The 12,984-nt window shown below is 34.0% G+C and overlaps 1 protein-coding gene across 10 annotated transcripts in view; it reads right to left on the reverse strand.

Moving 5' to 3' along the window:
• The window catches only part of LOC106881484 (nesprin-1), an 811,219-nt gene that overhangs the window by 374,545 nt on the left and 423,690 nt on the right, over positions 1–12,984 (reverse strand). For all 10 annotated transcript variants that reach the window (XM_052966929.1, XM_014931893.2, XM_014931887.2 and 7 more), the window contains 3 exons: positions 11,839–12,003; positions 4,236–4,416; positions 2,690–2,835 (listed from right to left, as the gene is read on the reverse strand). In XM_052966929.1, the coding sequence (XP_052822889.1) occupies positions 2,690–2,835; positions 4,236–4,416; positions 11,839–12,003 (492 nt within the window). The remainder of the gene's footprint in view (positions 1–2,689; positions 2,836–4,235; positions 4,417–11,838; positions 12,004–12,984) is intronic.

The raw sequence follows: 12,984 nt of genomic DNA on the forward strand, positions 1-12,984 counted from the left end.
GAACCACTAAGTTACGGGGACCTAAACACACCAGCATCGGTTGTCAAGCGAAGTTGGGGGGACAAACACAGACACACAAACATATATATACATATATACGATGGGCTTCTTTCAGTTTCCGTCTACCAAATCCACTCACAAGGCTTTGGTCAGCCTGAGGCTATAGTAGAAGACACTTGCACAAGGTGCCACGCAGTGGGACTGATCCCAGAAACATGTAGTTGGTAAGCAAGCTACTTACCACACAGCCACTCCTGCGCCTATATTCATGTATAGCTTATTTAAAAGAAGGGAAAGTGAAAATATTGAGTAAATGCTTTTCTAGATTCCTCCACACACACACACACACATTACATACTTCTAATCTATGCACAACTCCAGCAATTTTGAGTGGAGCAGGGGGTGCCCATATTATTATTATTGCTCTCCAGTACTTGACTATGATTTCTTTTATTGACTCAGAATGGATGAAAGGTAAAGATGACGTTAGCAGGATTTGAAATCAGAACATAAAGAGCTGGAACAAATATTACAAAGTCTATATTCCAACTCTTTAACAATTCTGCCAGCTTGCTGCTTGAATTGTCTTTTTGATTTAGGTACAAAATCAGAAGTTTTGAGGGGAGGGGGTCAGTCAATACCATCACTCCCAATATTTGATATGTTCTGTATTTTATTGATCTTGAAAAATAAAAGATAAAGTTGACTCCAGAAGGGTTTGAACTCAGAATATAAAGAACCAGAAGAAATATCACATGGCTCTACTGATTCTGCCATAATAGTAATAATAAGTATTCTTTTTAATCTCAGATGTATTTTCAATTTGCACGCAATAGAAGAGAACAATCATCATTGGGTTTATTTATTTGTCTGTGTTATCTGATAAAACATCCAAGAATGGTATGAAAGTCACAGAAACTCTTTCTGTAATATGATAGATTAGTGGCTTTTTGCCTCAAAGTAAGAAATCAATATATATATATTACATATGAAAATACTTGTAAATATTTCAGATGAATTTTTATGTCAGTTTTAAAAAGAAACACTCGATACATTTATTGTAATCACAATCTAATATTTGACAAAATATCAAAACATCTGTGTATTGAAATAAAAGTCGGAACAAAACAAAAAAAAAAATAATAAAATAATGATTTTTACAGATGCGCCACCCAAGTGTATTCAGTCATTTTCAGTGCATATTATCACCATTATCGTCATCACTATCAACATGACCTATTACAATTATCATCAGTTATTTCTTTTTCAAATGCTGCCATAACTGATAATAAAACAGATTTAAAGTCACAGGTTATGTTTTTTGTTTCTCATAAACTCTAATTTTTATTAGATTTTATTATAGTCTCATGGCTAAAATGTCAATAAAGTAGCTAAACAGAAAAATTATAAATTCTAAAAATTATTTTACAAATCTAAACAATTCTAAATGGAGAAATAGAAAAAAGAAATGAAGCAGATAAAGGATTATTTCATAATTTTGTTTAATTCTTTGTAGCTTTTTGCTTTTTTTGTTTTAGTTTAGTTTCTAAAATGTGAACATTACACATTGTAGAATTGCCAAGAAATAAAAGAGATTAAAAATAAATGAGAACATTATATAATACAGATTTTCCAGTGTTGATAATCAGTCTTCCAACAATGAGCCTAAAAGTATCAAGAGAAATAAATGATGGCAATTGGTCCCTCCTACCTCCCTACACAATACTGAGGGCTGTGAGAAAAGGCACACCTTTTTTTTTTTCTTTTGCTTCATCGACTTTTAGAATTGAAAAGCCAGACAACTACACAATGCAAACATTTGTTCTCAAAAACAAATGGTGAGAACTCTTTGGATCACTTTTCTGGGCTTAAATCCAACAAAAATCAATATAGCTCTTGAGTTCTACCAGATTAAATAAGTACCAATAGGGTAATAGGAAATTTATGAGAAACCGAAGTGTGTATAGTAGGTTGTTTATGAGGTTCCATGAAAGATTTAAATAGTAATTTCTCTTCAGAAGGTCAGCAGGGGTAGAGAAGGTCAGTAGATTTTAAGCAATAACAAATATGATTATTACTTGTATCAAGCAACATCAAGAACCAGAGAGATTAAGTCACCTATCAAGTTACATTTAACACAGCTTGTGGGATAACATAGTATAGTATATTATAACAGAAAGTGTATTGGCTGACATAAGAGATCTGGTTTGGAAAAGGGTTAAGTATCAAAGCATGTAGAAATGAAAGTTAAATTTTACAGTAACCTGCCTTTTGAAGCACTGAAGGAAGATAAGAACAAACAGTTCTGAACACTGATTAATATTTGAATATTCTTACAAGGTGGATAGGAAGTTACAGCTATTTGTAATCTGTATGGACTATGGATGTTGTAAATAAATTGAAGTAAATAACATGTACAGGTTCCTATCATAAGACAAAGTGTGAAGTTATATTTCACATAAGAAAAATTGGAGATGTTGAAACGTAAACATTTTTTTATTTACGTATTTCTGTAGACAGAACATAATCCTGATAATATACCAAAAGCACATACACACAGTTCTTTAATTTGTTTTAACAGTGATGGTTAAGTTAATACTCAAACACAAGGAAAGATCATAGAATACAAGCTGACAGTTTCAGCATGAGTGTTAGAAGAATGAAAAGGAGAAATTAAAAAGAAAATGACCATGTTATCTTCAAGTTGCTTGTCTATGTCTACAAGAGAATATTTATAATCAGAAGAGGTTTTCTGAGCTGGGACTGCGCTAGTTAACCATTGGTTTATTTCTTCTTGTGTGGCATCATATTCTTTCCACTGTTGACCAATCTTTTCTGTTTACAAAAAATGAAAATAAAATGGGAGAAGTGTAAAGTTAGGATATTTATCAAAAATAATAATGACTGAGATGTAATGCAATTATTATAAGTCAAGTAAATAGTATGATGTAATTGTGTGTTGACTGAAAAATTATGTTTAAAACAAATGTCAAGAAATCAGTAATACACAGATATAACAAGTCACATATTATTTCCAAGTATGTAATGATCTGAAGGATGTTACATCAAATGATCTTCTTATTGCTTTCTTTGGGCATATAAAAACACTTGATTTCAATCCTGCAAGCTAACAAGCCACTTGTTAACTATGCGGAATTCTTCATAATATGTAGTTAAATCTAAGCTGAGTTGACTACTGAAATTAGTCCGTGAATTTTGGTAAGTTTTTGTACCATGAAGAGAAGTAGAAGCTGACATTTTGGCACTGACCCTTCATCTGCAAGAGGGCAAAAATGTTTCTTTCTTAAAATCAGTTGCAAAATGTCAGATTCTTCTTCCAAATTAATGAATTCGATGCAAACTATCAGTTTCCTTGGATTTCAGGTTTTTTTTTTTTACTAAGCTTTAAGTGTTATTGTCAGAACCACAATGGAATATCAGTGATAGGGCATGAACTCTTGAAGCTTTGGCTTCAAATCTAGCAGCATAAAATCAACTCAGGCAGATGTAATTCTTTTGTCAAAACCAACTGGCTGGTTTCTGAGTTTGCATCTATCCAGGAAACAAATATAAGAGATTAAAAGAATTTACATATTATCACTAAAATAAACATAATGAAAAATCAACTCTAACTGTTATGGTATCTCCAATATTAAAGTATCCAGTATAAAAATATTAAATATGTGTTTCAAATTTAATTGTCCTTTTTGTATAAACTTCCTGTCTAGATAGAAAGCAGATGCAATGTCTAGAGGTGATTTGTATTTCTGATAGGTAAACAAAGATATCTGCTAGCTATTCACACAACCCAGTCAAAAGACAGTTGCAGAATAAGAAGACAAATTTGTTATGACATCAAGTTAAAAGACTCCAACAGTAATGTTATGCATGTACAATAAAATAAAATACTGACTCAAAAGAGGAATGCTCCCCAATAAATGTCTTTTGTTTAGCACTGACACTCTGTTAGAGAAAACCTTAGGGTATAAATATATTATTACACAAGATGTCCATTGATATCTTTAGAGAATTGTCATGGCATTTCTCACTTTGGAGATTGTTCAGTTGTGCCATTCGCCTCTTGTTTATATTGTTACAATATTGTAGAAATTAACTGATTAAAAACATATGGAACAGCAATACAATGTGTGTGTGTGTGTGTGTGTGTGTGTGTGTGTGTGTGCGCGCGCGTGTGTGTGTGTGTGTGTGAGAGAGATGAACTGAGAGATACTAACCCATTTTAGACTGTTGAGCTTCAGCTGTTTTCCTGAGCTCAACGAAATCTTCATTCAAAGCATTCAGTTCATCTTGTATCAGTTTTCGACCTTGCCCAGTAGTTGCCTCCATTACAATTTTGCCTTTGCTGCTAGCATCAGATATTTTGGTGTTACCAGATTCAATTTCTGAAGTGACATTCTAGAAATAGAGGAGCAACAAAGATTGTTCTAAGATTTTGTCTCTTTTTTACACGAATCCAATTATGATTGCTGTCATCTTTATAATGACAATGATGATGATAATGGTAATAGTGACAGGGATAAATGTGGTATGGTGAGAGGCATGATGATATGATTATGTAGTAGAGGTAAGAGTGAGGGTGAAAATGATGATATGATAGGGGTCAATAATAACATGTTTTACATTATAGTAAAGCTTGCATTAAAGTTGATGTTTAGCCCCAAGTCATCTTCATCAAGCAGACCAATGATCAAAAGTATTCTACTCAAGATGATCCTAACTTTATTTTCTGAGACATATTTCACCTAATGTGTCTCTTTTGCAAGATGGAAAGGTTATCCATCTTAGATAATCTGAGAGATATTTGAAAAATGGCTGGATGATACATGAGAGAGATTTGAAGAAAAGGTCTGTTATTAAAGAATTTATTTTATTTACTACCACATAATAGCCACATTTTTTTACATTGAAAGTGGCTACCAAATTCTGATATGGTACAAGACAAAATATTGCAATAGCAAAAAGGTGAAAAAGACAACACAAAAAATAAATGAACAAAAAGAAAAAAAACAATGAACATTTTCATGGACAATGAATTAAAAAAAGCCTAACAAATAATTCTGAAGACAGCAATAACAACAACACTCACACAAGGTCAAATCTTTTAAATTGCTCATGTAGTGGCTTGCCTCATTTATAATGCAAACAGAATTTTTAGAACACAGTTACCGGAAAAAAGAAAAATAGTTGAAAGAATTTTGTAAAACCAGGTGTTTTGGTACCAGAGAAAGGGAGAACGAGAAAGAAAGAGAGGGGGAGACAGAGAGAGTGGAAAGAGAGACAGACAGACAGAGAGAGAGTAGAGAGAGAGAGAGAGCAAAGCACAAATTATATATTTATGTTTTAGAAAGGATGGCACAGAATTAGAATTATGTTTAAAGCAACAAGTAAAAGGAGCACCCCAGGATATCTTGGGGAAAATTCATGGTAGTGTCTGATGCAATTTTAAAATCAAAGGCTCAACTAAAACACAGGCTGAAATTATTAAATATTCCCCCACCCATGCACTGTGTCCCACTATGTGAGGCAAGGAATTACAAGGGTGATCATAAAAGACATTGGAGATGATATGGATCCATGATTGCTCATTAGTTTTATATTGTAATACAAGCAAGTGGTTAAAGCTTGGATAATGAGAAGTAGCAAGAGGTCAAGGAATATCAAAGGAGATTGACAAGTCTTAATGATCCTTGAAGGTCAGAAAGCCATACTGAAACTGTACCCAATTGAGAATGCTGAGACAAAGGACATGAGATAGATGGTGTCAAGCAAAAAGTCTAGTTGCTACATATATCAGAGTAAGAACCATCTTAGAGTCTTTTGCTCTGAAGAATTGAAGAGGCTGGGCAAGAAAATGAGGTAGAAAAACAACAGAGACTAGCCAACACAGCAACAACAAGCCTCAGTTAGAAGAGTACTATCACTCATAGCTCTAGGAATGGTGAAGGAAATCACCCCATAACTATTCCTATAAACAAACAGAGAAGCTGATTCCTTAGCAGAAGCAATCAGTAGCATCATTCCATCATTATGTAATGAGGAAGAGATAATGGTTGGAGATGAAAGTATCCAAACTGTTAGGAGAAATATGAAAGTAAAAGATAAAAAAATTCTCAAAAAGGAAAAATTAATACAAAACAACTAAAGCAAGTAAGTAATAACTTCTAGAAAACAACAATGAGGCCTCTCCTCAGAATAATAATAAAGAAAATGAAGAAGTGAGGGAGAATCACACTGACATCTGACAAATAAAATTACATCTATATGGTACAAGGGGCAGTTTGATGAGATAACAGTAACATTGAGTTTGGAATGCAGGAAATATCCAAAGGACAAGCTATTAGTAAAAATAAATAAAAACAACAAATTGAAACAATCCTACTTAGAAAACATAGCTGTCCTGTCTTCCTAAATGACTCAAAAAATGCTGTCCCTCTATCCTAAATGACTAAAAAAATGTTGTCCTTCTATCCTATATGATTCAAAAAATGTTGTCCCTCTATTCTAATTGACTCAGAAAAATGTTGTCCTTATATCCTAAATGACTCCAAAAATGTTGTCCCTCTATCTTAACTGACTCAAAAAATGCTAACAGGTGCCTTTGAATGCACAAGGTAATACAAGCAATGGTAAGTGGATAGGAAAGTGGAGTATTCTACCTTAATCCAACAAATAGTTTTTTTCCCATGTTTTTTGTTATTTCAATTATATGACATTTTAATTATTGACGCTATCACACTTTGCTATATTTATGTTTGCAAATATTTGTGATATATGACATTAATTTATCCATTTATATATTAGATATCTTTCAATCTTCCTCTACCTTTCTCTAACTTATCAATCTAACCTCAGTTAATGTTCAGTTGTGTTTTTCTGTATATGAGTCCTTGTAGCTAATAAAGAAAATTTATAATACATCATATACTGACATTGCATTTGCTTGAATAAGGTTTACCACTAAATTGTGTGTGTGTGTGTGTGTGTGGCTTAGTGGTTGGGATATTTGGCTCACGATTGTAAGATCATGAGTTCGATTCCCGGCGTGTTGTATCCTTGAGCAAGACATTTTATTTTGCATTGCTCCAGTCCACTCATCTGACAAAAATGAGTAGCACCTGTAATTAAAAGGGCCAGCCTTCTCACACTCTGTGTCATGCTGAATCTCCCTGCGAACTGCATTAAGGGGTACGCATGTCTGTGGAATGCTCAACCACTTGCACGTTAATTTTACGAGCAGGCTGGTCCATTGATCGTATCAGCGGGGACACTCGTTGCCATTACCAATGGAGTGCTCCAAAAATATATATATACGATGGGCTCCTTTCAGTTTCCATCTATCAAATCTACTTACAAGGCTTTGGTTGGCCTTGGGCTATAGTAGGAGACACTTGCCCAAAGTACCACATTGTGGGATTGAACTTGAAACTAAGTGGTTGGAAAGCAAACTTCTGAACCACACAGCCACATCTTCACCTTTCTTTGGGAAAAATGTTTGTTTTGATAAACTAGAGTGAATAAGTTGTTTGCTTTATCCTCTCTCTCCTTCACCCTTTTTCTCTCTGGTTCAAACAACTCATTCTTTGCTTAAATTATCTACACCACAAAAAAACAAGAAAAAACAAAAAAAAAGTCTACAAAAAATAAAGAAATCTTTTTCTCAACTCATGTAAAAAATATTGTTTTCAGTAAAGAGAATCAGTAAAACAGTGTCTAAAATTTCTGTAGGTTTTTGAAGAGAAGTGTGTTTATTTTCTCTTTTCTTTCACAATACATTTTACACTCAAAGAGAAAGTATTATGTCAGTTACTCAATGGGCGTTAATAAATGAACATTTGTACCTTGCTTCTATCAAGGTTGACAATTTGAAGCCAGTTTTCCCCTTGTACGCATTGGTAATTTGAATCTATACTTTCGCAATTTGTGTAACATTTACTGCTTTATATCACATTGAATTATTTTTATCTCACCACTAATTTTTGTCTCTATGTCCTACAGCAGAATGGAAAAGATCTGTGAAAATGTTCCCTCATGAAAAGGCTGTGATAAGTCAAACGTACAAGACTACTTAACGGTGAAAGATAAAAGTTTAAAAGCTAATTAATACAATAATACGATACAGATTTCAACTTTTTTAAAATATTTTTCATATTTTTAATGCTTTTAATTTCCTCATGTCTCCAATATAATTCTTAATATGTTTTCATATTTTTAGTATGTATCTCTTCTTATTAATATTTTTCTTATATGAATCATTTTTTTAAAACCTCAACTAAATGTCCTTTAAGAACTATTCATAGGGTGCATGAAGAACAACAAAAAAATCCAAACAATAATGTATCTATTCATTCTTAATATGTTCTGGCAGATTCAAAAGTGAACAACAGACATCAGAAATTCACATTCAAATCTTCTGTCAGAACATATTAGGAATGAATAGATATATTATCCTTTAAGACTTGTTGTTGTTCCTTCTTCTTCTTCTTCTGCTTCCCCCCTCCTCCTCCATCATCATCATCAGCATCATCAGCATCACCATCAAAGGCATTATCAACACCACCACCACCACCACCACCATCATCATCATCATCATTAGGGCATTAAATTGGCAGAATTGTTGGAACATAGGTTAAAAAACATTGCTTAGTAGCATTCTTCAAGGCTCTTTATGTAGTGGCATTTCATCTGTCTTTATATTTAGGGTTCAAATTCTGTCAAAGTCGACTCTACCTTTCATCCTTTCAAGGTCAATAAAATAAAGTTGGACACTGGGATCAATCTAATCAAATTATCCCCTCCCTGAAATTGCTGGCCTTGAGCCAAAATTCGAAACTACTATCATTTGTGAATTATATTGTCAGGATTTTGATGTTTTAGGATAGTAGTTTTTCAGGACTTCAGCCTTCAGGAATCTTGGTCTTTTAAGATTTCAACATAGGGGATTATCACATTCAAGATTATATATTTTGGGATTAAAATCAAAATCTGTCTTAGATGTGCAATAACCAAATGAATTCATAGTTTAAATTTGAATGTCTAATTAGCTATTACTGCTAATTGTGAAACAATAGCAGCATAAACAAAAAATGTTATCAAAGGCTCTACTGAAATCAGTTTTCAATTAAAACATCCCTAGTATCTTTGTTCATGTCCTGCCCACATCAATACTAAAGAGACTTTTTTACCCTAACAGTGATTCATCTAATGTCTCGGTAACTTAATGTTCAGCAAAAAGTGAATGATAACTTAAGAAGCAGACATAAAAGAAGTTTTGGAGCTAACTTGGGGTTAACTAAACCCTTCAAGGCAGTGCTCTAGTATGGCCTGTAGTCCAATAACCAAAACCAGTAAAGGAACAAAAGGATTATTTGGGGTCAGAAGTTGAGAGGAAGAGGGGAAGAGCACATTATGTGATGTGATGCACCCCATCGCACAGCCTGCTTGTGAAATTAACCTGCAACTGGCTGAGCATTCCACAAACACTTGTACTCCTAACGTAGTTCTCAGGGAGATTCAGTGTGATGCAGGATGTGAAAAGGGTGGCCGTTTGAAATATGGCTACTACTCATTTTTGCCAGCTGAGTGGACTGGAGCAATGTGAAATAAAGCTCCTTGCTCAAGAACATAACACACTGCTGGGAATTGAACCAGCGACCTTACAAGTGTGAGCTGAAAACCCTAACCATTAAGCCATGCACCTTTGTGATGTGATGATAAATGATTTGGTGAGGGATTAAGTAGTTTTAAGTAGATTTTATGTGAGAAATTATTCTTTTCTACTCTAGGCACAAAGTCCAAAATTTTGGGGGGTGGGGCTAGTCGATTGGATGGACCTCAGTATGCAACTGGTACTTAATTTATCGACCCTGTAAAAATGAAAGGCAAAGTCGACCTCAGCTGAATTTGAACTCAAAACGTAAAGACAGACATAATACCACTAAGCATTTCACCTGGTGTGCTAACGCTTCTGCCAGCTCACCGCCTTGAATGTTTTAGAAATATTAATAGAAATATTCTTTTCTACTCTCAGCACAAGGCTTGCAATTTTTGGGGAGGCGGGGCCAGTCAATTAGGTCGATCCCAGTATGCAACTGGTATTTAATTTGTTGACGCTGAAAGGATGAAAAGCAAAGTTGACCTCAGCAGAATTTGAACTCAGAACATAAAGACAGATGAAATGCTGCTAGGCATTTCACCTGGCATGCTAATGTTTCTGCTAGCTCGCTGCCTTTATGTGAGAATTTATCATGAATTAATAACTCTTTGTGAAAGAGTGTGACCCAAGACAAGATCCAATCCTAGTTGTAGTGTGGTGGCTTGTGACCTTGTGAGCTAGGCCAGCAGAGCAGAAGCTTCTGATAAGGCCCCACATGCTGGACCCCTCTTTCCATGAATATAATACAACTCACAACCTTATCAATCTGAAACCATTCATATGTGAATTAAAAAGCAAAATATACTGCCCTCAGATAATTACTGCTTAACTATTGTCTACCATAAATAAACTGTATCATTCCAGAGAATCTATGTTATTTACAGTATTATGAGCAGGAACATTGAGAGCTAAATGCCTGTACCAAGGGCACAGGATAAATATGTATTAATTATCTGTAGATGTTTCATAAAACAAGGGAACTGAAAGGCTTAGACTCTGGTGATACAAAGAGATTATTAATTATAATTACTCTCTAAACCATTACAGTTACACAGAAATAAGGTTAGGAACAGCCGGCTTGAAATAGGAAGTTACGGAAAGTCTGTGGTTTGTTGTTATTAAGTAAGCTACATAATTTAAACTGAAGCATACATACAAGTATTCATGCATACATGGATACAAATGTACATACAAACATGTACATGTATGTACATGTATGTACAAACTTTCAGATTGAACAGTTCTTATGCAAAATATACAATTTAATACCAGAGCATAGCATACTACAAAACAGCATGGTAAAACAAAGTTAAATGCTTTATTTGGAGAGTATCAGGAGCTGTCAGGAAGCTTATTTAAATTCTAACATTTCAGATTTAAAAATGCTTTTAAAGAAAAAAGATAATGAATAATGAATAAACAACATATGAAATCAGCCAGTAAGTGAATTTAAAATTAAATATCTTACCAGAATATTTATCCTCCTTTATATTATTCCCTGAGTCAAGTGTTGTGTGTAAAAACAAGCACAATAGCATTGCTTTGTAGGAATAGCCCTAGTAACATTCTGTTTTAACTTACTCCCCGCAAACCAAAACTGAGAAGCTGTTTGATATGGAGGGGAATGGGTGGAATTTAGTTACTAGATAAAATAATTTTAGAATCTATCTATAAACACATATACAACAACTGCGAAAAAAAAAAAAATGTAGTAACTCTCATACAATTCTTACAAATTCCAAACTAATAGTGATAATTCTAAAAAGACCACAATCTCTGACATTTGAGCAGAAATGAGAGTTGGAGGAGGAGGAGGAGGAGGAGGACCACTCCAAGTAATTGACAAGGAAAAATAAAAACAACACATAACATTGGTTACAGGAAGTTGTTTATCTCTTTCAGCTAAGATAGCAGGGGTATTACTTGAATAGAATAACAGAAAAAAAGGAGAAAAATAGTGGAAAGGGGAAACAACATTTTTAGCAAAAAAATAAATAAAACTAAAGAAAAAAAATCTACAATTGTAGTAGCCACATTAATTTTCAAGGCTGACAGCAACCAAATGATTTCAATGTCAAAAGAATCCATTGGGAAGTTAAAACTAAACAATGAAATTAACCACAAAAAAAACACAGAAAAACAGAAAAAAAAAAATTATGAATTACCTGAATACGATGTAATTGTGTCTCCAGCACACTTCTGTCACCTTGGATTTCCCCGTTGTTATTCAGGATTTCCAATGTGCGGCTCACCCAGTCGGCAGCATCAACATAGGCATCCCTGTAGGCTTGGGCTTCAAGCACACGCTGTTCACATTTTCCGTGAAGTTGCTAAAAAATAAAGCAAAAACAAAATAATAAATAAACCTGTTGATGCCCCAATGTATTAGAAGTGTTTTTAGCATGTCATTAAATGTCATTAAATTACAAAGTTTAGCATAATCAATCTTGCCATGGGTTTAAGTGATCTATTAATGGAAACATTTTGATGTGAGAATTAACAGATGTTTCATCAGCATCATCATCGTCATCGTCATCATCATAGTCATCAACATTATCATCACCTTTACAGTTATTCTCATCATCAGAGTGTTGCTGTCTTCATGCCATTGTTATTTTATGTTCACTTTTTTTGCAGTCATGGGTTGCACAGATCATTTCTGCTCTCCGAAAACTGGGGGAACATGCCTCGTTTGTAAGTTTCATTTCTGACTTAGTTTCTACAGCTGGATGCCCTTCCTAATACCGACCACTTTACACAGAGTACTGTGTACACTTTTCCATATCACCACTGCTAGAGAGGATAAGGGTGAGAGAGAGAAGTTAGCAAAAGTTGGCTAAATGGTAAGAGTGAATGATGGCTGTTGACACCAGATGGCTATTAGAAAATATAGAGAAAGGTACACGCAAGTTGGATAAGATCCCTTAGGTAAATATAACAAAATGGCTAGAGAGTTAGGGTGATAAAGAGTTGAGAAGGAGGGGTGATGAAGATAAGATGGTGCATGTGTGTATATATATATATATATATATATATAATAAAGGTTATGAAGGGTATTGGATTCAACCAAACCCAAAGTTACAGGTAATACCGAGTAAGTGCTGTATATCGGCTAGTTTTGCCCCTGTCGTTGTATAAACATGAGTGAGGAATATAACATAGGTCGTGTATTAGTGTGTGTATGTATAAAGAGAGAAAAAGATAAAGAGACCAATGGCAAAGTTATTTATCCATAAAATATATTTCTAACTTTGCCATTGGTCTCTTTATCTTTTTCTCTCTTTATGCATACATATATATATATATATATA

This window comes from Octopus bimaculoides, chromosome 4 (genome assembly GCF_001194135.2).
Source record: "Octopus bimaculoides isolate UCB-OBI-ISO-001 chromosome 4, ASM119413v2, whole genome shotgun sequence".
Lineage (NCBI taxonomy): Eukaryota > Metazoa > Mollusca > Cephalopoda > Octopoda > Octopodidae > Octopus > Octopus bimaculoides.